The 27,062-nt window shown below is 30.9% G+C and overlaps 2 protein-coding genes and 3 long non-coding RNA genes across 6 annotated transcripts; 4 read left to right on the forward strand and 1 right to left on the reverse strand.

The window, feature by feature from the left end:
• The first annotated feature begins 306 nt into the window (after positions 1-306).
• Positions 307-3,071, forward strand: LOC149882461 (uncharacterized). 2 transcript variants are annotated; one of them, XM_090100773.1, is made up of 6 exons: positions 307-931; positions 1,671-1,892; positions 1,998-2,047; positions 2,268-2,322; positions 2,524-2,700; positions 2,820-3,071. In XM_090100773.1, exons 5-6 carry the CDS (start codon positions 2,554-2,556, stop codon positions 2,865-2,867), a joined length of 195 nt encoding a protein of 64 aa, XP_089956899.1. In that variant the 5' UTR covers positions 307-931; positions 1,671-1,892; positions 1,998-2,047; positions 2,268-2,322; positions 2,524-2,553; the 3' UTR covers positions 2,868-3,071. The 2 variants fall into 2 exon arrangements, with proteins under 2 accessions (XP_089956899.1, XP_089956898.1); XM_090100772.1 differs by lacking the exons at positions 307-931; positions 1,671-1,892; positions 1,998-2,047 and having other exon boundaries at positions 2,119-2,322.
• On the forward strand, positions 3,070-6,118 carry LOC149882462 (uncharacterized). The gene is made up of 9 exons (XM_090100771.1): positions 3,070-3,176; positions 3,460-3,550; positions 3,670-3,850; positions 3,960-4,049; positions 4,218-4,292; positions 4,379-4,448; positions 4,745-4,810; positions 4,940-5,125; positions 5,312-6,118. The coding sequence occupies exons 3-9, from the start codon at positions 3,670-3,672 to the stop codon at positions 5,370-5,372; spliced, it is 729 nt and encodes a 242-aa protein (XP_089956897.1). The 5' UTR covers positions 3,070-3,176; positions 3,460-3,550; the 3' UTR covers positions 5,373-6,118.
• Positions 6,119-9,433: 3,315 nt separating this feature from the next.
• On the reverse strand, positions 9,434-12,355 carry LOC149882463 (uncharacterized). The gene is made up of 3 exons (XR_016456558.1): positions 11,173-12,355; positions 10,943-11,088; positions 9,434-9,653 (listed from the first exon to the last, which is right to left on the reverse strand). It is a non-coding gene; the product is annotated as an uncharacterized LOC149882463 (long non-coding RNA).
• A 9,288-nt stretch (positions 12,356-21,643) lies between these two features.
• LOC149882464 (uncharacterized) lies at positions 21,644-24,450 on the forward strand. Its single transcript, XR_016456664.1, has 2 exons — positions 21,644-21,702; positions 24,348-24,450. It is a non-coding gene; the product is annotated as an uncharacterized LOC149882464 (long non-coding RNA).
• A 95-nt stretch (positions 24,451-24,545) lies between these two features.
• On the forward strand, positions 24,546-25,502 carry LOC149882465 (uncharacterized). The gene is made up of 3 exons (XR_016456298.1): positions 24,546-24,561; positions 24,899-24,955; positions 25,117-25,502. It is a non-coding gene; the product is annotated as an uncharacterized LOC149882465 (long non-coding RNA).
• The last annotated feature ends 1,560 nt before the right edge of the window (positions 25,503-27,062 follow it).

Here is a 27,062-nt window from a genome sequence, read left to right on the forward strand (position 1 = left end):
TGGTATTCTTTATAGCGACTTTCTTCTTTGGTGCTGTTTTAACATTTTTTTATAACGTGGATTTTATAGTACCTCCCCTGCCGACACAAGCGCGTTTTGTTCGTCATATAGATCCACTTTGTTTGGTCTCCGTGAACACCCGTTCGCATCTTCTAAATATGTTGAATCTATTATTCTAAATTTTAAAATATGGGTTGTATCCACGCCAGATGATGTTTTTTCTCATCCGATGATTTAGATTAATGGGTTTTTACGCTAATTCTAAACTCGCGTTGATTTCTCTAAAAATTCAAATTTTAGGAATGCATTTACGAAAAACAAAATGGCGCCTAGTAAACGATTTTACAGCTTTAAAAAAACAATCAAAATAAGAGGACCAGGAATATCAAAAACAAAAAAAATTTTTTTAAGTTTGTTAAGCCCAGTTTTAGTTTCAACTCAAGAAAATAGTTCAAACTCAAATGCTGTATCGATAAACAATAACTTAAGTGATAATGAGACAGACTTGCAAGCCGAGAAAAGTGGTTCCTCAGAAATATGTTCTCAGCCTTCAATAACAAGTTATTTAAAACGAAAACTTAAAGAGGATGATGATTGGGAGAAAGTGAGAGAGAAACTAAAATTAGTATTTATTGAGAATCAGTTTTTAGCAAGCGATGCTTTATGCACAATATGCATAAAAAATAATCAAGTTCCTCCAAGAAAAGCAGTTAGTCGTTGTGAACACATATAGCTATAGAGTTATAAAAACATAATGAATGAATTATAAATAAATCATTATAGATATTATAGTCAGTTTTTTAAAATTTGAAACAGGATGGAAAGTTTGTTCCAATGTTTCCAAATAATCAACTTATTATTCCAAATGGTCATGAGCATTGTAACTCCTTTCTTCAAAACGTGAAGTCAATAGTTTTTATTGATTTGCAAGGTATACTGATTTTTATATTTACATATTAATATATGTTGTATAGGTGAAAATATTCATGTGCACTTCAGTTTTTTTTATTCCTTTTAATATGCAAATAATACAAAAAAAAAATTGAAAATGAACAGTGAAGTTTGAGTACTGTTTCAGAGGGCTTCGAGTTTTATATAAACAGCAATGGCTTTAATTCCTGACTCAAGTACCATATGCGACAAACAATTGTATTTAATCTGGATCTGGACACAGCTTTTGAAGTGGACTAGTAATTTTGCAGCAATCATATTAAATTCAGATTTTTGAAAGGAGCATTAGAAGTATTCGGAAAATTCATCCAATGCTTACATGTATTAGCACTACAATGAGTGCAAGACAAGATTTCTTGCACAAATCTTGTCTTGCAGCTATTTGAGATCAAATCTTAGAAATTATTAACTTGTAGACTGAAAGAATCATATATTACAGGAATTACTAAAACATGATGAATTAAAAAAACAAAAATGGTAGTTTTACTAAATGCTGTATTTAAAACTGCACTACTGAAAGCACCACTTGACAAGAATCCATTACATTCAGAGGGGTTGAGACCTTCCTAAACATTTCCTGATTGGAAAATTTATTTAAGGTGATGAGCTACTTACTAAAATTAGTAAAAAAAAAATTGCCTCCAGAAAATAAAAAATAACATAATGTGTGTGTATGTGTGTGTATATATATATATATATATATATATATATACTTTTAGGGTGTCAGCATTTAAAGAAAGTGGTTTTTTGTTCATGTCAGAGTGAGGCAGAGACACTTGTTTCTGTTGGATTTTGGCCCGGTTCAGCAAATAAGCCAGTCACAGCTTTTGATATGAGGCTGCTTAACATGCTCTCTGATCTTTTTGTTGGAGTGTCATTGTTCCCTAGATAAACTTTGCGCAACTATCTCCTTGTGGAATGGATCTTTGTTACCAACATATGTAAGCATTAGATGATTTTATTATTCATTTGAATTAAATTTATATAAATGTAATTTCATATTTTACAAAATCAGTATAGTACTAAAAACATTTTTATGCATGTAGATAAAAAGTATCTATAAAATCTTGAACAACTCATCTTTTGAAGAGTACAGGTTAGTGGTTTACTGTTTGAAATTCTTTTTTCTCAGCTCATGAATCTGTCAAATAAATTTCAGCAGTATTTTGTATAAATAAAGAATGCTTCACAAGAATGGTAGTTAATATATATTAATACAATTTTTAAGTTATTTTTTGGATATAAAAGTGAAAGCTTAAAATATAACTTAAATTATTTGGAATGTCATTTTATATTCTAATGATGTTTTTATATAGGTTCTTCAGGCATTCAATAGAGATTCAAGTTAAAAAATGCACACTTTGTCCAAAGGTAATTGCAACATAATTATTTTATTAAAATTAGTATTTATTTTGTAAGTTATATTCTTTTGGAGGTTTTATACCCTATTTATAATATGTTCATAGAAAATGTGTTAACACATTACTTGTTAATCACAAATATAGGTATTTAAATAATTTTTGTTTTTAGAGTTACAAACATCCTAAATATTAATAAATCTTCCTATTTTAGCCTAATTCTAATGGAGTACTCATTGAATGTATGGATGCATGCTTTGGACTTGTGCGGAAGAAAACTGCTGGCTCCAGTTTTAATAATCCTAAATATAAATCACTGTTATTTGCTGATCATGATGATGTAGATAACTTTATTGAGGCACATTCAAAAGAGATTAAGAAGTCTGACAATGTATATTTTAGTAAAATATCTTAAAAGTGTATTAAGCTATAAAGCAATAAATATTATTTTATTACTATATACTTGCATGTTATATTTTACTTTTTTTCTCTTTTTCTTTCATTTTGTAGAATTGTAGTCAATACAGAGCTGGAGAAATAATTGAAAACATACGATGAAAAGGAAGAAACAAAAAGTATGATGAAAAAGGTGTTTTTGGTAGAATTTGTCGACATGGTTTTCCAAAAGGATTTGTTAATTTGAAGCATGGTGAAAGGCAAGCTCATTTTTTATTTTAGTTATTCGTAAAATTGAACTTTATTTTTTAAACTTGAATTTGTCTATTGTTTTTTTTTTTTTTTTAATATTTTAAGATATCATATGCTGTTTATGAGTTAAAGCGGATGATTGAACCATATGTTGGCTCAACTAATATTGAAATCAAATGCATGTATAATATAGCTTGCATTTATCATAACCACCTTCAGGTAATATATTTTGTTAAGCTTCTGTTTGTATTTTTTATAAACTAGTAAATATTGTTTTGTTTTGTGATAAAATTAAAACCTAAGTTACAAGTATTCTTTTGTTGAAGAAACTGCTACAGATGATGTATAAGGTAAAATGAAATATTTAATTAGTATAAAAGAAAACTCCTTTTTTTGTATTTTATAATATCATTTACTGAATGTACCAAGCGATTTCCCAAATATATTTAATGCTGTAATGTATTATATTAATGTTATGTAGGTTAGTCTTTTCAAATTTTAGAATAATAACTGTTACAACCTTGGCAGTTGTTTAGACAAAGTTCAATTTGGTACCCATTTTTCATGCATATGTTCATATCTCTAAATGTCAGGTAGTTATAATTTCAATTATAATAGCATTTATTGGTCTCTTTTAAACCATAAAAAAATTCAAAATTTTGTTGTTGAAATACTAATAACAGAGTAATGAAGGTTTTCCTTCAATATTCAGATGACCTATTCTCCTCGGCGTGTTAAGGGATTTGGTTTAACAGATGGAGAAGGTATAGAGAGATTGTGGTCATATTTAAGAAAGTTTTGTTACATGACAAAAGAAATGACAGCCAGCAGAAGAACTGATTTACTAACAGAAGCTTTATTACATTATGCACAAAGAGTGAGTCGAAATCAAGGTATTTTTCTTTTTTTTTTTTTTTTTTTTTAAGATTGGCATTTTATAAAAAAAATCTCTATAATGATCAGTAAATGTTTTTTTTTTTTCACAGTAGTTTTTTCTTTCAGGCAGGTATTTGGAATTTAACTTAAAAAAGGCAAAAATTTTAATAGAAAAATCTTTAGCAGAACTGCAAGAACTGACTGGGAAACTACCATGTAAGTTTTATTTTAAATTATTTTGTTGATTTGAATAATTAAATTAATTTTTATATAAACTATAGAAATCTACACCTATCTTATTATTATAGAAATGAGTTAGGTTGGATGCAAAAAGAGTGGTTGGCTGAATCATAAATTTATACATAACATTTTTTCTCTTGACAGCTGAAATTATTGTTACTGATTCACTTGTAGAGGAATGGAAAAGAGAGCAGATTGAACTTTTAGAGGCAAAAAAAGGTACCTTAAACTTTTATTAAAGTTTTTTTTGATAAAGTCAAATAATTTTTTAATATACATGTGTATAATATAAGATATATCTTTAGTATCATGTTACACGACGTCTTCCTGGGAAGTTGACTATGCTCTTCTGTTATGGGATCACTTTCAGTTGAGGTGGTAGTTAGTCATTTTTTGAGTTTTAATGTAAAGCTGTTTAAAAATATTTTTAAAGTTGTATTTTTTATGACAATATTTGTGATTTAAATGGTTAAAAAACATGATTATGCTTCATTTCTTTTAATTTCAATGAAGATACTTTTAAATAAATTTAATAACATTTTATAAAATTTTTTGAAGTGTACAGTGTAATGTTTTTTTTTTCTTTAAATACATGTAAAAAATAATCCTCCCTAATTCAACAATAATCTCCAAAAAAATTATAATTTCCCAAAATTCCCTTTTTTTTGTAGAAACTCAATTGCATCATCACAGTTAAATGGAAAAAATCATAGAGATCTGATTATTAAAGCATGCAGGTATTAGGTTACTTAAGGTTTAAGATAATGTGATGATTAAAGACTTTTTTTTGTTTTTTTTTACTAAAACTTAGTTTTATTTTATTTCAGTTTCTGCAGAGTGAATAATCAAGTTAATGGTATTTTTAGGTTGGACGAGAGACTTTCAAAAATTGAAAGAAAAAATAATGTCAAGGAAAGATGGAAAAACTCAAATCCCACTTTTATATTAGGAGTTAAAGTTGTTGAAGAAGAAAGAAGAGATTCTATTCTCATGAAGCTGCATTCATTGTCAATGGAACGCCACCTCAAGTTGATGTTAAAAGACATACTCTGGTAAAGAAATTTTTTTTTAGTAATTGTTTACAAAGTTTAGTTTTAAAACACATTAGAGGTTTAGATAACTTAATGAAGTTGTAAAAATGATCTACGATTGGTTTTACCTAAAACTAATTATACGAAAAACTAACTTTTCACATAGTAAATCATTTTTTATGCATTTTTATTTGCTTTGTCATATAGTTGGACAGAAGCAGGCTATTCGACTGGCACAGCGTGTAAACCAGCAAACAAAAAAAAATGAAGATAGAGTTATCAAAGTATAATTCACAGTTGTCTCTTATTAAAGAGCATGTTGACCTTGCTCTGGAACCATTAACTTTTGAAAGTGTAAAGGATCCAAACTCCAAAATATTTTATAAATTCGCAACTAGAACGTTATCACAACAAATCTCTTTTGATATAAAAAGTGGTATTATTGAATTAAAAGAACTTTTATTGCGATGTGAAGAAGAACGGTCTTTGCTTCAAACTGAGTGTCAAAGTCTTTTGGATTCAAAATTAGAATTACTTTCTGTACTTACGCAAAAGTGTGAAGTACTATCATTTAACATTGACAATTACTCTAAAGGTTTATCGGCATTATTAAAAAACCAATTAATGCAAGTGGAACATGAAATTTACACTGATAAAAATGTGTATGAGAAATTTTGTATCAAGCTCCCTATTGCTCTTAGTGCTCCACAGTGTGAATATCTTGGCAGCATCAATACTAACGTTATTTTACCTAACGAGTCTAACCAATCTGATAGTGAAGAGTCGCTGGAACTTCCTAACACAGAATCTTCTGACTCTGAATCAGATTATAACTTTTGTAGTAATTGTTAGAGAGTAATTATTGTTTTTATGGTTCAATATGTAAATATTTGTGTATAACTTATAATGCTCTATTAATGCTTTTAAAATGTAACATTTCTTTTGAGCCTCATTAAGTCCATGTAAAACCTCCTTTAACAATAAATAATATGTCATTTTTCATTAACAACAAAAGTTATTTGTTCTTTTATCTTCATGATTTTATTTATTTGTTTCTTTCCGTAATCGCACGGCTTTTTAATGCTGCCATCTTTTTTTCTCAAATCAATATCCTCTGGGATCCCTTGAATAATAAAGTTCCCTTTTAAATAAGGAACCTTTGCAGTTTTGCAATCGATTGCTTTAGCTGAAAGCAAGGTAAAGTTTGTTTAGAATTATGGCACGTTCACAAAAATTTACTTCTAAATCAAATTTGATGAATTATATACCACAAAGTCGATGTATAATATCTTAAAAATAAACAATTATACTATACCATACGATTTGTTGAACAGATCCTGCAAATCTTGATAAGAATAGGATGGCTCCTTTTCTTTAATCTCTAACATGATATAAAAGAGAAAAACTAATAAGAAGGCTGATGAAATTTGCGATATTAAAATAAAATGACTTCGTTAATTTTTATAAAACTTACCAAAAAACTTCCTAATCTCAATATCAATTTTGATGTTGCTGTTCAGGCATTCTATTTCTCGTTTAGACCCATAATAAGAAATCTCATTGTTCTCATCAACTAATATGTTAGCACTTTCAACGCCAAGTTGTTCAAGAACAGTTATCTAAATGAAAAAGAAAATTCTAATGTAAACAATAGTTTTAAAATCTATTAATGATTATAAACTTTAACTACAAAAACTCTAAATTTTTCAAAAATAAGAAAAACCAATTGAAGATAAAACTGACTTCATTTAGAAGTCTCTTTTTGTGCTCCTTTAACAGGTGTTTTTTTTCACTTTCTGACATACTTCTGACGTCGACTTCATTAATTCGTTTCGCTTCTTCTTTGCATCTTTCTTTCTTTGATGGGTTCAACTTTTTCCATTCATTGGAAACCAATGTGTTTCTCATAGAATTGCCAAGACCGTTTAACTTACCTTAGTAAACAGTATTTGTGAAATTGTAGATTAAGTCGGTAGTTATAGTGAAAAGTAATTTAGAAACAGTAAGCCATCACAAACTATACACAATAAATTAAAATATTACCTTCTCTAGACAATTGGCTGTAAAACATATTCTGTGCAGTAAGCCGTCTGTCTCCAGCCTTTTTTTTGTAACTATATTCTTCTTCGCAGGAAACATTCTCAGACTGTTTCCTCTTTTTCCCTACTTTGGCATTTTGATTACCAATCCATTTCTATTAAAAATACATTACATGATGCGAGATGTAATATGGTGTGAAAAACTTTAGTTTATTGTCCTTTAAATGTTTTCAATTGGAAAAAACATTATTTACCTTTACTTTTTCTATTGGAAGGTTTGTTTCAGCAGCTGCTGCTTTTACTTTGTCTTCCATTAAGGTAGATGTCATACCTGATTCATAATGTTGAGTTAAAATAACCTTTACCTCATCATCCATTTTTGCATATTTTTCTGGTCTCTTGTTAGCCATGCCTTAGGTAATTTATAATTTCTGCAAATTTTTACAATAGGTATTGTTTGATGGGTTTTACCTTAAATTATTTCTACGTTACTTAACCAACGTTACTAAATTCATCTTAACTTTTTTTTTTTTTTTAATTGCTAATTAATTGTCAGTTGCCGATGCCATGAAAGATTACGAATGAAGGTTATAACGGTTAAATCACTTATCCGAGTTCAACCTAGCCCTCTCACGTACCTTTAAAAAGCAATCACTTTGCATTAGATTTGGTCACAAGATTTTTATAAAGTTTATTTGGTCAAATTAGTACTAAGTTACTTTTCGACAAGAAACTTATTTCATTAAGAGTTCGAGGAATATTTCCTAGTTTGTGTTCTGTTCAGAGACCTGAGGATTATATTACATTGAATGATATTAATGGAATTCAAATAATTTTAGACCGTAAAACATTTTATCTTAGTTGTTAACACGTTTTCAAACTGCATTTTATGTACTTTTTCTGTCTTTTGATACTTAAGAAATTCTAACCCTAACTTTTAGTACCAAAGTTGTAAAAAAGTATCCTTAAAGTAAGAAACTTTCTAATGTTCATTTGCTTAGCATCTTATAAAAAAAACGTGTTTAAAGTTTAAAGGAATAGAAAAAGGAAAGGAGATAAATCATCTTTAAAAGCAATCAACTATCAATACTAATAGTTACGAACAAAATAATTCGTTTACACTCAATTAGCCTGTATGTCTTCATTAAGTATAAACTGGTTGGTATTAACACCTTTTTTCTTTCATAATAAATTTCGAATTTTTTATAATAAATCGCTAATTTTCTTTATGCTGCGCAAATTACATCGCTATATCAAGTTCGCTCAATACATTGCTGCCATAAGATAAGTTCAACATGCATTTCATTATGTTTCTTGTATACAAACTTAGAAGAACCAAAACAAGTTAATTTCTTTTTTTTTTTGCGCTTCAACTGTAGGAACTGTAGGATGCTTTCTTCATGTAAAGATTTTTTCAACACAGAATAAAGAGAATATCAATTTAAAGTGCAATTAAAACTTTACATTAATTTCTAGGTAATGTGAAATTTTAATTGCACTTTAAATTGATATTCTCTTTCAGTCATTCTTTTAAATAGCTTCTATAATAGAACTACTAACTGCAGAAAGGGATCGTCTCCATGTTTTAAAAAAATGTTCTACACTTAAAACAAAATACATTACGTACTTACCGTTAAAACAAAATACATTACGCACTTACCGTTGAATAGCTAGGAAAAAGTTGAAAAACCTAAGTTTGAGCTAACTGCAGATTTAAGCTAAGCAGCTTAAGCTGGATCAACACGACGCACAACGCTCGGCATTTTTCCCATCCACCGCAAGTTTAATTTAATGACACTTTTCCTAACCGCCATCTAATTTAATTGAAGAGCTGCGTTGTTCGTTATCGTGGCTCCCGTTAATTACCCTCAAGCAATAAAAGTACTCGAATACATCAGCTGATTAATTTTAGCTCATTAGAAAACTTAAAAGAAAAAAAACTATAGACCGCCGATTCGTAACTGTTTATCGGATTGCGGATTGTGCACCGAATTATCTATGCTAAACTGTTCAAATAACTTAAGAATTGATTTGATCCGAAAATAATGTATCGGAAAATAAATAGTTAAAATTTTTTCGGATTGCAATCCGATTCGATACTTTCGGATCGGATTGCAATTTTTTCGAATTGGAATCTGAACCGATATTATTTAAACGGATTTATACGGATTCAGAATAAGGAATGCTTTGAAATAAGATTCATTTTTATTTATTTATATTTTTTGGCTGGGTTTTTGGTGCTTAAAAATAACCCGTTAATTTTAACAGAGATAAATAAAACAAAAAAATACAGCAAGCATAATATATCTTTGAATCGTAACGTTATAAAGTATTTATACTATACCATACGATTAAAGAAAATACAATACAAGTTTTAGTGAAAACTGTTGAGCCACTTTAAAAAAACAAAATATTTCAGATGATATACGAGAAAGGATTTCTGATGCTTCAGTTGTTTCTTGCACCAAATTTTTTAACAACGATTTCTACAGTTGCATTTTGTTAATCACCTAAATATAAAAAAAGAAAAATTATACGATGTCAGAGAAGGTATTTTTCTTATAAAAACCTTTGCACTTTTGTAAAATGTTTGTATTAAAAAACAATAAACTGGTTAAATCAACTTTCGTACAGAAACTTGCGCAATTGTTATTCGCAGGTTTTCCAAAAATACCTAATAGACTTTTTATTTTTATTAACTTTAGTAGAGTGAACTGAAGAGTTTACGTTGGTGAAATGGCACCTTGGAAGAGGAAATTAGGTTAACAATATCAGTAACATAATCATCTTCCATCAACATAAAGACAGAAAACATACATCCAAAAAAATTTAAGCTCTAATATGAAAGCAACTACATATAAGTGTTATTATAACCTATTTCCAATTCAAGATATATAATAGATATTGGATCCAAAGATTGGATGTAGAATAAAAGATGATTTTAAAGATGCTGCAAGGGAAACTTGGAACAAAATCAATAGGGAAGAGGAGGGAGCATTGGTAGACTTCCAAATATTCAGCCATTTTAAATCAATTTTAACTTTTGAATGCAGATACCAAATGTTGTTTATAATCATTTCTTTCACAGAAAATATTATTAGGTTTTAAGCATTTGTTACCTGTAAATTTACCTTTTGTTTATTTTGCCGCCAGGTTGAATTTTTTTCACGTTTAACTGTGTATGGTGAATACAAACTTTTAAGCTAAGAGTGTTTTTTAATGTTTTAATTTTTTCAAACTAAAGTTTAAACCTAACCCTCATAAAAAATTAAAAAATTAAAAATTTTTTATTACAAATATTTCATTTTGAAGCACTCATTTGTAAAAGGTGAGGATTGGTACATTGAAATCGGGTAGCATTGGTACAGAATTTTTAATATCTGATTTGTAGATTACATATATACTTGGTACAGTGTAGTAAAATATATTTTTTACAATGTGGTTCTTATTCTCAAATGCTTTGCTAATGTATAAACTATGCACTATGCAATTTAAATATAATTGTTTAAATACTTGTTATTTAAATAAATTATCTTCATGTTTCTTTCTATGTTATAAAAAAATTTATTCATTTTAAAATCTGTTTAATTTTTCATTCTAATTGCACTTTTTTTGATGATATTTCTTACTGTAATAATGTAAACACATTGTGTACCAATACTCCCCATGTAAGGGAGCATTGATACAAAAAACTATGTTTAGAAAATTCAAAAGTATTATACTTAACCATTAGTATTTCTGAACATAAATTATATTAAAACATAGCTAATGTATTTAAAAAATAGCAAATGTTATTAACCTCCGATTTTTTCTGATATTCTTTTTGTTTTTTAATTTCTTGTTGAAACGTGCAAATGCTCCCTCCTCTCCCCTACAGAAGATATGAAGTCAATTTCATCCCAAATTTTTTAGCTGAAGTCAATATCACCAAAGGTGCCCTGTCCTCTAAATTTTGGGTAGCATAATGAAAATTAAATTCTTTCTTAAACACTTAAGAAAATAATATAGACAAAAAAATACAACTATTACCTAATAAATACATCAATCTATCAGAAAATCCTTCTAACAAGATGTTACACTAAATGCAACATTCATACAGCATTAGAGAAGGTCCCGATAAAAATCAAATTTAATAACAGAGTAAAATACAAAATTAACCGATAAATATACTTTAAGTGAACTTCATCTCATAATTATAATACAACAATGGTAAAATTTATTTAATATATTTAATATATCTGGTACTTTGTTACTATCTAGATGTTGGCAGCGGTTCAAATGAACTACTACTTTTTTTGTAGGCTCTTCTACACATGTCTATGTTTATCTCTGCACACGCTTGTTCAATCCACTCACAAATATCAACAATTTTATTGGGTCTGTCCTTATATACAATATTTTTCAAGTCGCCCCAAAGGAAGAAGTCTGGAGGAGAAAGGTTGAGAAAAGAAGAAGTCTGGAGGAGAAAGGTTGAGAAAAGAAGAAGTCTGGAGGAGAAAGGTCTTTCAATTGGACCTTGTCTACCTTTTGATCAAGCCAGCTTCTTACTTGACAGGAATAAGGGGCAGATGCCCCATCTTGTTGAAAGTACATACCATGTTGTTTAACTTGAGGCCATAAAAATTCTTCAAGCATTTGTAGATATATACCAACTGTGACTGAAATGTCAACAAAGTATGGACCAATTAGACCACTTAAATATTATTCCACAACACACTTTTACTCCATTCTTTGAATTGGACAGAGTAGTAGTTAGGGTTAGGGACACTAACTCGTGGACACTAACTCCTGCAAATTTTCCTCGTCCTCAGGCTTCCAAACCGTAACCCCAACCCCCTCTAATCCTAAATCCTTACCCTCTTTCTCCCCCCCCCCTCTCAAAACAAAAAACAAAAAAATAACTTGCTTTCCTCCTCCCTTCTGGCTCGAGGATGCAATACCTTTTTGCCTCCCTCCGCTAGAAGGGAGTAGGGAGTGACGAAAGTTTGACGTCAAAGTGGCGTTTCGTATGAGTTTTGTTTGCCAAAATTTGACCGTTTTTAAAAAAGCCATGACTTTGTCAGAGAGGTTTCTTCTTTATATTTCTTTCTTCTTTTTTCCTAAAGCTATCGAACGATTAAAATGCTCAAAGAATAGAAATTCAAAACAAAAGACAAAAACAGCAAGTTTTCATTTCCGCACCACTAGCCAAGCTCTAGTTCAAACTGGAGATAATAAAATGGAAATCGTACGATCTCACTTCTCAAACCACTGAGCTGCCATTGGTCGGCAGTTTCATGTTTGGAGACCATTGAGCTGCCATTGGTCGGCTGCTTAATCGTTGCGATTGGTCGGCAGTTTTGTCGTTGGAGACCATTGAGAGATATAAAAGGCTTTCTTTCTTTTTTTGAGCATAACAATAAGCGCTTAATCGTTAGATGTTGTTAAAAAGAAGCCTTTAGAACGCGATGTCCTAAAATATTTTCCTCGATATTTTAACAAGTAAACAAATAAAAAACTAAGTCTTTCAAAAAGCAAACAAAGCAACGACCTTCCTTTCGAATTCTTTACATTTTAAACGAAGACAAACAAAGAGAAAAACAAAAACAAAACAGAAAAGGGAGAAAGAGCGAGTCGACTCATTTCGCTCAACTGCCCTAAACGAGAAATCATAAACGTTTGCTTGTGCTAGCAAGTTGTAAATTAAGTTGTAAAATTAACCGCACAGCAAAAACTTAAACCACAGTTTATTAAGCATATTAAGCCTTTGCTGGCATATTAAGACATATAAAACCTTTGCTATGATCATGAGGCTTTTGCTCCACGAGCCAACAAAGTACGCTAGAGTTGTCAAATATGCCTCGCGGTCAAAAAGTGTAATTAGCCAACGCTTTTATCCGTTTTAAGCATTTCGTTTTCGCACGAACAACAATTAAAGCAGCGCGTTGAGCTTCACGACGTTCGTATTTTTTTTTAAAATTCAAAAATTTCTTGCTGACGCTAGATTTTTCGTTTTCAACCAACAACAGTTACAACCTCTACCCGTTTGCTAAAAAAAAACAGCTTGCTAGGACAAACAAACGTTTAAGTTGAGCCAAATCAAGCATATGTTGTGAATATTTCTTTTTGTTCAACTGACTAAAGAAGATCGGCTTAACACTTTTTTTTTATAACTTGTTTATAAGCGGTAAAAATCGGTAATTTCGGTAAATTGTGATAAAAGTTTGTATAAGCAAAAATTGGCCTTCCAAGATGGTGGCGATCAGAGCTCTTAGCGGTGAACCGATGTACATCTAATAAGACTATTGTAATATGAAAAAAAATAATTAAACAGTTTTGAAAGAAAAACAAGACAATGAAACAAATTTTAAAAAAGTTTATAGAAATGAAATGATTTTAAAAAAATTAGACAATTAAAGAAATTGTTAATTTAAATGTTAAAGTTCAAAATATTCGATATAATTTTTTTATGTGCAATTTACGATTAAATTAATATTTATGTATAACTTATGTACCTTTTAGTTCTTAGTTACCCAATACAGTGTGCTAGAAGGTTGATAACACAACTGAATGGTAAGCGGCAGTGGTGTCTACCTACAATTTTGACAAATTTTATATTTTCAATAACGCAACATGCAGTTGTGCTACTAACCTTCTCAGGGCGTGTCTAGGGGATGTCTGCTACGTCGCTGGATATACCCAAAATATGTATCTTTATATATTTTTTCACAACTTCAATATTTTGAATAAATATGATGCGTCGGTAGATAAAAGCAAACAGAGCGAATAATTATAGCAAACTAAAGCAATAATTAAGCAAACTATACAAGGTTAATTGTTCGAACGGATGGTAAGAAGTTATTAATCCGGGATAACAGTTAGATTTACGATTTGGTATTTTATTTTAGCGCTTTTCAAATCGAGAACGGTCTAAAGTTTATTAAAAAACGATTTATATATTAAACGGAGGTTGTTTTAATTTTTGACTTAAACAAATTAATAAAAAACTTGAATGGACATTAATGAAGTGCTTTATAACTTAACCTTTTTTGTTAAGTTATAAAGTACTTCATTTTTTAAATATTTTCTTTAATAACAATAATTTAAAAAAAATAAAAGTTATTATTTCTTAGAGAACAAATTCCGGACTTCCATTTCAATTACACCCTTAGTAAAGTTTTAGTCAAATTCTTTTGATATTTATCATCAGGAGGAGAAGACTACAGTTAACAACAAGCATATATTAAAATATATCAATGGACATCCCCAATTGTTTTATACAAAGCTGTGTATCTTTTTAATTACTTGCATTTTGAACAATATAAAAAGAAAGTAAGGGTTTTAAACACTAAAAATTAAATTCGGACTTACGTTTGTACATACACTAAGCCGTCTTACCTCATATATGCGTTTCTCAATGAGGAGGGGGGGGGGATGCTAAAATTTAACATTTTTGGGAAGGGGTTAAAATTGCGACTTATCCAAAAAAATTCCTGTACAGGCCCCTGCTTCTAGCACAAGCATTGGGTAGTTAAGAACTAAAAGGTACATAAGTTATATTGCAAATGCTAATTATTTTAAATTTGAGATTTCTGCACAAGTAAACAAATACTTTTTCTTCACTACTATTAAACAAACTAAATTGAAACAAACTAAAATTAAAACTCCTACTTAGTTTTACTGAGAATCTGTATTTTATCATATGTGCCCATAATTATGAAAGTGGTCTAAGTCAAAATTAAAAAAAAAATGAATTTATCACTTATTTCACACGACATGATTTTAAACTAAATATATTCAATGTAATTTTTACGATATCGTCAAAAATGAACCTTTAAAAAGTAGTTGTAATTACAACGTTATACGGAATTTTTAATTTATTCAAATGCGAATCATTAAATATCTCGAAATAAGAAATATGACTTAGACCACTTTCATAATTATGGGCTCATATTTATTCTAAAAAACGAAAAGCAGAAAGTTAACATACAACAAGCTATTGTAAGAATATGTTTTGTTAAATAAAAAAATATTTATACTTGAAATTTATGTAATTATGTAATATTCCGTTATTTTTATGAAAAAGTCTTATGCTAAACAAAAAAATAGATTTTTATTTGAAACTTATCAATATTTGAGCTTAAAATATAAAATTTGATTATCATTAGTTTCTTAATTTTCATATAGCCGTTCGTTGTATCCGCCGCCTTCTTGAGAGGCCAAAACTGGCTTCGAAAAATTTTGCGTTTATATGAATAAACGAGCTGGCCCGGATAGCGATCCGGGCTAGTTTGTTTATTCATATAAACGCAAAATAAAATTAAGTTGAAATAAGGACAACGTCGAGATCTCGGTAAACGGGCTGGCTCGTTTGCCGAGCCAGCCCGCTTTCCATATAAAGAGGCCCTAACTCTAAATTTTCACCAGTCAACAAAAAAATCTATTAAAATGGCTGCCCACAGTTTAAAAACAGAACCTCTGATCACGTGGTATTAGTTTAAACTTTTATAGCATTTGTTTAATAAGACTGTACTTCAGGATAAAGTAACTACTTCACGCGTTGACAAATTACTAAACAAATTACACCAAGGTAAAGGAAATTAGTTGTCGGCACGAACAGATTTTCATCATTTTTTCAAGATAAATATTTGTAAATTTGGGAACTTTTTTCGTGTAAACAAAGTCTGTCAATGATAAAATAGATCTGTATGGATAATTTTAAAATGACTAAAAAAAGTATAGCGAAGTATAAAAAAGCTTAAATTAAATTTTTTATTAAGATCTGGTTTCATTCAACTCCTTGGTCCTTCATTCACCAGCCTTAATTTTGTGTATTTTTTTAGTATTTTTTCCGACATGTCGCCATTTTTTGCCTCGGCTACTTTATAAGCTCCATAATTTATATTCCTTAATGCATTATTTTTTTAGTAGGTGTATTTTCTTATAGACTTTTTTAAAATTCATCTGATAAAGCATAACCTTTTAAAAAGTTATTCAAATTTATAATTATCTTGCAAAATGCGGTCAGATATTTCATGTTTTCGCTTTTCATATTTCATATATTATTTCAATTGTCATAATAAGCTCATAATAACCCATTTGTTTTTGTCAAATAAAAATTAGTTTATATATAGCTGGTAAATCATTTTATGTTAATATTAAATACTTAGTTATTCTTGCGGTTTGCCATAAATTGACTTTGCAAAATTCTTTAAAACTGTGACAAATTATTTTTTTCTTTATTGTATTTACATTCATTTTATGTATAAGTTATTTATCCTTTACTGTATATATTTCTGTTGTTAAACATAAAAATAGAAAATTCTATAATATTCATAAACTGGATGTCTACAGCAATATAATAGATGGAGTAATTCCCTAGACATGAAACCATTGTGCTCTAGGTAGCTACAAAACAATTTGATTTTTGTATTATTTATTTTATCTCAAGTTATACATGTACTAAGGTAGTCAAGCAAATGATCTCAATTTCTTTTCATTGTCCGCGTTATTTCTTAAGGTATTAAGAATGTCTATCTATATAAAATTAAGCTTAAAACTTGGTTCTTTTGCTGTTATCTTTAATAAATGAGAGGAAGTTGAAATGACTGGTTAGACGAGTCCAAAAATTTTCGTTAAATCCGACAGACTTTAATATAATTTAATTTCTATTGCTTAAAACAAAAGATTTCTAACTATGCGCAACGAGCATGGTTCGCAAAAAAAACAATAGGTTGCACGTCCATTTCTTATATGTCCATGGTAAAATGCAACATGATAAAAAAAAAATTATTTAGAATTTTTAAAAAAACACTAATGTGTCTTGTGGTTCATGTATTTATTTTTTATGAACTATCTACTACTGAAACATTGTAATTCGCATCCTTTTAAACATATATAATTCCACTATTTTATTTCAGATCCTGCAATCCGCTATCTTTTTACCAGATGCAAAAAGTCGATAACGAAAATAAAGAGAAGAAATTTCAAGAAAAGAGGAATGCTCAGGCAGAGGCTGATAAGTCCAGTACCATAAGAAGATATTTTGGTCCTATTAATAAAAACAAAAGGCTTGATAACCTCCCACATGATGCATCATCAAGTCACCAAACAAAAATGGACGACTTTACTGAAACAATAAAGTGGCCTTCACAAAGTGCTCAACAGTTGGAATTTGATACCATCCTAACCCTTTCACTAGTTCTCTCTAACCTCCCGTTTCACGCTATTGAAACTGCTGGCTTCAAAATGCTGCTGAATTATCTTTGTCCACAAGCCAACCTAAAAAGTCCAACCACCTTATCCAAATTCAAGCTACCAATGATTTATCGCAATCTAAGACGTGATGTAAAAATGCAAATTGAGAGAGACATCCCGCATTGCGAAATGGCAGCTTTCACTACAGATGGATGGACTGCAAGAAATGGTGATCCCTTCGTCTCTCTTACATTGCATTATGTTACCAAAGACTTTGAACTCAAAAACTTATCTTTGGATTGCCAAAACTTTATTGGGAGACATACAGGGGTTTTGCTTGCACAAGGAATAGACCACATGATTTCTCAATTTCCTGGTCTTCAGAGGGAAGACCTTTACAAAGTGGGTGTTACTGATGCTGCAGCCAACATGAAGAAAGCAATCACGGAAAGCAAAGAGATCAGTGATCATCTAACCTGTGCCGATCATCTGCTCAACACTTGTTTAACAAAGGCTGTAGAAAAATCAGAAGGAATCAATGGTATAATTAAGAAATGTAAAGGGCTTGCTCAAAGGACCCACCAAAGTTCATTAGACTGGCAGGACATCAAGAAAGCGTGCGTGGAAGCAAATATAGAACCAGTCAAGATCATTCAGCCAATTGTAACAAGATGGAATTCTAACTTTATGATGCTTAAGTCAATCCTCAGATTGAAGGCTGGTTTACTGGTTGCTCTAGAAACTCTAAACAAACCAGATCTTCAAAGTTTGATTCCGGATGAGTTAGAGTTTATTAGTATTTACAACATTTTACCATTTCTGGCAGAATGTAAGCGATGCTCTGATTCCTGGTCTTCTGAAAATCTAGTGACTATGCATAAAGTTCAAAAAGACATATTAAATCTCCACTTGCTTTGCAAAAGAACCATAAATGACATTGAAGAGCGTGACCCTCAAGTTGCAGAGTGCCTACACAACTTCATGAAAGAATTTGAGAAGGGTTTACCTAATTATGGCGTTGGAGTCAAATACTATAATGTGGGTTCACTTCTGCACCCATATTATAGAGGGTATACACTCAAAAATATTGCAAACAGTGAGGAAGGGAGGGAAGCCACCATCAAGGAATTGGTTGACAATCACCCAACCACAATCCAGTTCTGCGAGTCATTGGTTAATGATCATACTTCGCTAGAAACATCAGATCTTGACGAAACTATGGATCCAGTGGACCTTGAGTTTTTGAAAGACAGGAGGCAGGTTTCAGCGCATCGCCCTGGGACTTCACAGCCTAGCCAATCAAAGCTCAAGCCACCCTTGATGCTTGAATTTGAAAAGTATCAGACTATGGCCTTACCTGAAAGGGATGTGGATGCTTTAGAATGGTGGAAGCAAAATAAAAATGAGTTACCTTTGCTAGCTGGTCTGGCTAGAAGTTACTTGGCTATACCTGTGACTTCTGCTTCATCAGAAAGAATGTTTTCAGTAGGAGGTAGGACAGTTACTGATTTTAGACATAATGTAAAACCAGAAAACACTAGCATGTTAGTTTTTGTGAGTCAAAATTACGCAAGGGTTCCTTCTAACCTCAACGATTGGGAAAAAACTTGCGAAGAAGAGCCGTATGAATTACCACATGTCACACCACCAACTAAGAAGACTCACCAACAGGGAAAATCACATAGTCAAACTGAAACTAAAAAAAGAGGTGCACTTGAAAAGGCTTCTCCAACTTTATCAGATACTCAAACTGGTCCTGAACCTAATAAGCAACAACAGCTACAGTTAGATACTCAAGAGAGTCAAAGGACTCTAGCTCAACAAGAAGGGTATGCAGTGACTCAAGGTAAAGACCAAACTCAAAGTGTCTCTTTGTTTATTCCAATGACACTCCAGCACAATCAAAGTAGAATCAAAAAAGCAAAATTAGGTAATATAATGAAGTCGAATTGGAAGGGGAATGAGAAAAAAAAGTACAGAGCATCTGAGCTTGCAAACATTTTATTAGAGACAGATGATGATATATCTGATGATTAATTTTTTATCAATAACTTGTTTGTTTAAAACTGTAAATGTAGGGGAGACTTGTACTGAATGGACCACAAAATAAGACTTTTTTATAAATTCGATTAATATTTATTTTGTGAATAACTATGGTGGGTTTTTTAGTTCAGAAGACAAGATTCATATCTTAACTAACTATCCTTGAAAAGTGTAAACCATTGAGCAATTGAAACATTGTTAAAAAATGCGATAAACATGACCTGTACTAAATTGTTTAATGGTCCATTCAGTACAGTTGATTGTACTGAATGGACCAGCAGTAAACTCGTAATAAATAAAATGTTGAATTATGCACAGCAATGAGGGTATATTGATGTTACAATATTGAATGATAATATTGTTATCCTAGTGAAAATTAACCTATAATGAATCATGATAAACCATGAGCTTTATAGTTTTTTATGCCCAAGATTTTTTTTTTTTTTTAGTATACTTTATTAGTCACACTTTCACAACTTGTTTATATTAAAAAGACACGATTATTTTGTTTTAGTAAGTAACAAACTGAAACGCAATAAATGCTCTAATCGGAAAATGGTCCAGTCCATGCAGTACAATCAATGGTGGTTCATTCAGTACACATATCAATATCCAAATGTTACCCAAACAATTACAACAATCTGTACCCTAGATAACTTTCCTTCTACTTTTATCTGAAGTCCAAAATATATATCTATAATATTATTAATATTAAGAGTTCACTTCTTCTTGAAAAAACTCTGTAAATTGAAAACTCAGAAAAGTTAAAAAATTACATTTGCCTTGAAAAAACAGAAAACTTCCATAACTACTGCTTTTCTTTGAATAAATTTAACTCAGACATACTGAAGAGACATTGTGTAAAGGTGAATTATTTGTGACGACAAAAATACATCTAAATGGTCTCTAAGTTCTTTTTTTTGAAAAGGTCCATTCAGTACAAGTCTCCCCTAATATTTACTAATAGAAATACAAAAAGCAATTTAAAGTATCTTTTTTTAGTTTTTCGGTAATCAGCAAAAAAAGAGGTAATTTGTGATAAAATGCGGTAAATCGTGATAAAAAGCGGTAAAAAGTGATAAAAACGGTAAAAAGTGATAAATGCGGTAAAAAGTGATAAATGCGGTAAAATTGCGTATTACGCATTTTTACGCAAAATTACCGCGGTAATTACGCATTTTTACGCAGATTTACGCATTTTTACGCAAATTTACGCATTTTACGCAAATTTACGCATTTTTACGCATTTTTACCGACGGTGCGGTAACGCCGATGCTTACTTGTTTATACTATTTTGCTATTAAGAAAAACCGCGTTGTTTCTATTAAATCTGGCATAATTGGCAATTATCCTTAACTAAAAATAAGATAATAGTTACAAACTCAATACCAAATAGTAATTACTGTAATAAAACTAGACGTCATCGCGTGAGAAAATAAATGTTTAATAACCTCTTTTTTAGTTTTTTCTTTCTTTTTTCGTTTTTGTTTATTTTTCTCTTTTTCTTTAATCCCTTTTCTTTCCACTAAAAAACGTATTGATTTCCTCGCCACAAGCGAAAAAATGGTTAAAAAATGTCGGACATTCTCCACGTTCAACTCAAGCAAATCAAAGTTCGAGCTCTCGAGCACTTGCGCTCCTCGATTGATAAAACTGTCCAAGTAAGCTAGATCTGGTGTTAGACGTTAGAAAAAAAAAAAAAAAATCAAAAAAAGAACAACAAAAACAAGAAAGGACAGCTCTAAAATGTTTAAAATTTATAAAATAATATCCCCTATGTTTTGAACAAGCAAAACTGTCGTTAGGTTTTTGCGAGGCAGTTCATTTGCAACTAAATTTACAACTTAATTTAAAACTTTTCAACGTTTATGACTTCTCGTTTAAGGCAGTTGAGCGAAATAAAAGTTCGAATAAACGAATATTCTGTTTTATTTTTGTGTTTTTGAATTTTGTTTTCTTTGTTTGTCTTCGTTTGAACTGAAAAGGATACAAAAGGAAAGTTTGGCCTGAAGGTTGTTGCTTTGTTTGCTTTTTGAGACTTCGCTTTTTTTTGGTGAACTTGTGATAAAGTCAGGTTCTAGTCTTTAAAATTGAAAAACTTGCGGCCAATCTGGTGGCTGGGGTGATGACACGTGAATGCTGGAAATTCCAGGCTTTGAGCGGATCCAGCGTACATAGAAAGTTAATTTAACATTCACGTGGGTCTCTCCAGATTATACCATTGGTCGGTTTGCGCCCTTTAAATATGACCCCCCTCTAGTTCAGAGTTGTCCAACTTTTGCGAACTTTAAGAAAGCGCCTAAAGCGAGCTTCGAGGAAGGCCAAAATGGCGAGGTTTCGGTACTTATTTTTTCTGTTAGTTTGTTTTGCTTGTTTCTTTTTGTTTGTTTGTTTTGCTTATTTCTTTCGGTTTTTTTGTTTTGCTTATTTTTTTTCGTTTGTTTATTTTTTTGTTTTTTTTTGTTTCGTTTGTTTTGTTTTGTTTTCCCATCTTGATAGCACAAAACAGAAGCAAACAAAACTTTCGGTCATATTCGGTTATATTCGGTTTCTGCACAACAACAACAACAACAACAACAAAAGTCCCTCTGTCCCTCAAAAGCAGTTGCTCCTCTGTCCAAAAGAAGACCCTCTTTGTAATCGATCTTGTCTGAATGCAGCTCTCAAAACGACTCATTTTGCCTATAGGTTTTTATTCCTACCCTTGCTATCCCTTTTGCTGTTGTTAGTGCCATTGACACTTGTGTCAGTAATATTGTTGTTGTTGTTGTCAAAACGGAAGAACATCTCCCAATAATATTGAAAGTTTATAAAAGTTTAATTTTCTGTTTATTTATACTATAAGCATACAAAAAAAAAGCTAAAACAAAGCTTACATTTATTAAAAAGCCTACAAAAACGTAATAAATTAATTGTTTATGCTATTCTGTCATTACTGTTCAGCCATTTTGCTTGCTTTTTAATTTCTGCTATTTTATCAACACCCTCTGAGTCAGTGATGCTGTTGCTATTGTTAATTTTAAGTTGCAATGAGTGTTGATAATGTTCACACACTTTGCCTGTTTTGTTTGTATTTTTTGTTTTTGTTTTATTAACACTCTCTGAGTCAGTGATGCTGTTGTTGTCATTATAGTTGCAATGAGTGTTGTTAATGTTCACCCACTTAGCTTGTTTTTTATTGTTTTTATCAACACACCCTGTGAGTCGGTGATGCTGTTGCTGTTTTTTTAATTTTACTTGCAATGGTGGTTGTTACTGTTCAGCCATTTTGCTTGCTTTTTAATTTCTTTTATTTTATCAACACCCTGTGAGTCAGTGATACTGTTGCTGATGCTGATTCTGATGCTGTTGTTATTATTATGCTTGCAATGATGAGAGTTGTTAATGTTCACCCCCTTTGCTTGTTTTGTTTGTGTTTTGTTTTTTTGTTTTTGTTTATCAACACCCTCTGAGTCAGTGATGCTGTTGTTATTGTCGTTATTATGCTTGCAATGAGAGTTGTTAATGTTCATCCCCTTTGCTTCTTTTGTTTATATTTTTTTATTTTTTTTTTCATATCAGTGATGCTGTTGCTGTTGTTGTTTTTAAGTTTTAATGAGTGTTGTTAATGTTCACCCACTTTGCTTGTTTTGTTTGAATTTTTTGTTTTATCAACACTCTCTGAGTTTGTGATGCTGTTGCTGTTGTTGTTGTTGTTATTATGCTTGCAATGATGGCAGTTTTTACTGTTCACCCACTTTGCTTGTTTTGTTTTTTGTTTTGTTCTTTTTATCAATACACCCTCTGAGTCAGTGATGCTGTTGCTGTTGTTGTTGTTAAAAATGCAATGGTAGTTGTTACTGTTCATTTGCTTGTTTTTTAATCTATTTTATGTTATCAAAACTCTGAGTCAGTGATGCTCATGCTGTTGTTGTTGTTATGCTTGCAATGATGGGAGTTGTTACTGTTCACCCACTTTGCTTGTTTTGTTATTGTTTATTTTTATCAATACCCTCTGAGTCAGTGATGCTGTTGCTGCTATTGTTGTTATACATGCAATGATAGTTGTTACTGTACAGCCACTTTGCTTGTTTGTTTGTATTTTTTTTTTTTTATTAACACTCTGTGAGTCAGTGATGCTGTTGCTGTTGTTGTTATTGTAGTTGCAATGAGTGTTGTTAATGTTCACCCACTTTGCTTGTTTTGTTTGTATTTTTGTTTTGTTTTTTTATTAACTCACTGTGAGTCAGTGATGCTGCTGCTGTTATTGTTATTATAGTTGCAATGTGTTTTGATATTGTTCACCTATTTTGTTTGTTTTGTTTTTTGCTTTTGTTTTTTTTTTATCAACACCCTGTGAGTCTGTGGTGCTGTTGCTGTTGTTGTTATTATAGTTGCAATGAGTGTGGATAAAGTTCACTCACTTTGCCTGTTTTGTTTGTATTTTTTGTTTTTGTTTTATAAACACTCTCTGAGTCTGTGATGCTGTTGCTGTTGTTGTTGTTATACATGCAATGATGGTTGTTACTGTTCAGCCACTTTGCTTGTTTTTTAATCTATTTTACTTTGTCAACATGATGTCTTTTAATCGACGTGTCAACATGATGTTTTTTAATCTATTTTACTTTGTAAACATGATGCTGATGCTGTTGTTGTTATTTTGCTTGCAATGAGAGTTGTTACTGTTGCAGTTAATGCTTGTAATTTGTCCTTGTTAGCAGGTTCTAATCGCCCTCTCTTGCCTTTTTTCAACACAGTTTCTTCCTTTGAGTCATATGGTTGCTCTCAAACTGTTGCCACCATGCATGCAATGCTAGTTGTTCTCGTTCTTCTTCTTTTGCTAGTGCAAGCTTTGTTTCTTCTTGTTGCTCTCGAAACTTTCTTCTTGCTCTTTTGCAGAGGATTCGAAAAAAAAAACTGTGTTTCTCATCAATGCATGCAACATTCCAGGATTGGATGCAGCCAGAAGAAAAAAACTCTCACTAACTGTTTTGTTTCTTTTTTAGCTTAAACCGTTGCAAACAAACACCTGAACATGTCTTCTTCACAAGAGAACAACACTGTTGTTGCCCCTTCTCTGAACTCTAAAGCAAAAAAAAAAAAAAGAAAGCAGTCACAAGAACAGAGAGACTCAAAGCTCAAAAACAGAGTCAGGGCCGCATTAGTTGCAGCGTGTGGGTCCGTAAACAGGGTTGTACCTTTCTATGGTACCAAGAAGAGGTACACTGTGAGTTGTCCGATGCCTTTGTGCAAACATTCCTCTACAAGCATTAAATGACACTTGACTAAAAAAGATCATTCTTGGACTTTGGATGAAGCTTCCATCTTTTACTCAGCAATGGTGAGGAAGTTTCAGCATGCTCGTCTGGAACGCAAGTCCGGCTGTCCAAGACCTTACCCCTGTTTGCAATGTTGAAAATATTACCGGATTTCTAATGGTGAAGTAAGAAACATCACCATTAGAATTCATGCACAGCTTGTTATCATCTCTAATACTTAGAAACTGTGGATGGTTTTTAGGAATTAGAACAATGAACATGGTTGTATTTTATTTCAGGATCAACTCAGCCAAGAACGAAGGAAAATGAAGCAGAAGTTAGCCAATGGCAATTAGGTAATCTTTCAAAAACCAGTTATTGCTATCAGTGCAAACAATAAGGTCAACAAAAAAAAATAAATAAATAAGTAAACAAAAGAAATCTTGTCATGCTTCAGAACCAAATGAATATTCGATTTAATCTCTTTGTGTTATGACTTGAGTTTGTAAAATTTTAGATGAAATAGTTGAAAAGCTGAATGCTTGCCCAGGCCACAACGAATGGTTCAACATGAAGCTAAAAATTCAAAAAGAGGGTAGTTTAGAAAAGTTTGTTCAATATGGCAATATAGTGAGACCGTTTATGTAGTTTAGGTGAAATTGTTCAGTTTGGCAATAAAGATGGGCCTTTTATGTAGTTTGTTTTATCTATGCCTTTGCAAATATTTTTATCTGTTTTGCTAATTACATAATAAACGAGAAGTTCTGTTAAACTGTTCTCGCTTTTCTTATTTAAAGACAGTTCAAACTTTTTATCTTTTTGTTATTCTGTTAAAAGTTTTTAGAGTTGCACTTAGAATTACTTTTGATGTTTTAAGAGTTTGTTAAATAGCAAAACAATATATCCTGTGATGTTAAACTGCATAAGTGAAATTTAAAAAAGGAAATCTACTCCAACCATTTTTTCGGAAAAAAAAATATCAAAAAGTTCCTTGTTTTAAAAGATCTAGACAACCATTTCTTCTTCAACAAAACAGCGAGGCTTTTCATGAACTTTTACTCTCTAGTTTACCTATATTTACGCAAAGGGTTTTATTAAGTTCAATGTAAACATACGTAGAAGTATATTATGTTATGTTTTCTTTTTATGCAGCCTAACTTTTGTTTCACTTATATTTTATTTTACGTTTATCTTGTATTCTATCATGACTTTTTGATTTTTGCGTTTTGTGATGTCAAGCTACATAAGCTAAACTTAAAAGAGCAAAACTACGCTAACTATTCTTTGAAAAACTATTCGAAAAGTACCTTAATCGATAGAGAAAGCTCAGGAACTTAAAAAGTTGCATCTAGTCATCTTCTTCAGCAAAGTAGCGAGGCTTTTCTTGCACTTTTCCTCACTAGTTTGTATAAATTTACGCAAAAGCATTCATTTATTTCAATCCAAACATGTATAGTAGAATATTAAGTTATGTTTTTTTTTTTCTTTTATGCAGCCTAACATTTATTTCATCTCTATTTTACTTTACGATTAGCATATAATTTATCTTGCCTTTTGGAGTTTTGTGATGTCAAGCTACATTATCTAAACTTAAAAGAGTAAAACTACGCTAACTCTTCTTTTAAAATTATTCTAAGAGTACTTTAAACATAAGCTTGATTTAAAAATGGATAACTACGCTAACACTTCTTTTAAAAAATTTTCGAATAGTACCTTAAGCATAAGATAGATTTAAAAAAGGATAACTACGCTTACTCTGCATAAGTAACTTTTGCATAAGCTACGTTTAAAAGGGGAAAACTTTGCTTACTTTTCGTTGAAATAATATTCAAAAAGTACCATAAACATTTGCTTGATTTAAAAGAGGAAAGCTACGTTAACTTTTCTTTGAAAAAATATTCAAAATGTACTTCAATCGATAGAGTTAGCCGTCGAATTTAAAATGTTGCATCTAGTCATCCATTTCTTCTTCATTAAAGTAGCGAGGCTTTTTATGCACATTTACTGTCTTATCTATCTCTATTTACGCAAATGGTTTTTGTTTATTTCAATGTTAACATTTACAAAAGAACATTTTGTTAAAGATTATGCTGCAGGAGCTGCGTAATCACCTCTGGTGCCCTTTCCTTAAGAAAAAACAACAAAGAGACATGTGCGCCTAAGAAAATCCAAATCGAGATTCACTAAATCATAAGAGAAAAAGAACGAACTTTAAGAGCTCTTTATAGACAACAGTTATTATGTTAGGCAATGCAGTTTTTGTTTTTATGCAACCTAACTTTTGTTTCATCTATATTTTGTTTTAAGTCTCTCTTACATTTCATCTTGCCTTTTTGAGTTTTGCGATGTCAAGCTACATAAGCTGAACTTAAAAATAAAAAAACCACGCGAACTTTTCTTTGAAAAATTATTCAAAAGGTACCTTAAACGAAAGAGATAGTACACGAATTTAAAATGTTGTCT

Source organism: Hydra viridissima, unplaced genomic scaffold (genome assembly GCF_058129835.1).
Source record: "Hydra viridissima isolate aposymbiotic clone 2 unplaced genomic scaffold, HvirCarnegie_v1 scaffold_10, whole genome shotgun sequence".
NCBI classification, from domain to species: Eukaryota; Metazoa; Cnidaria; class Hydrozoa; order Anthoathecata; family Hydridae; genus Hydra; species Hydra viridissima.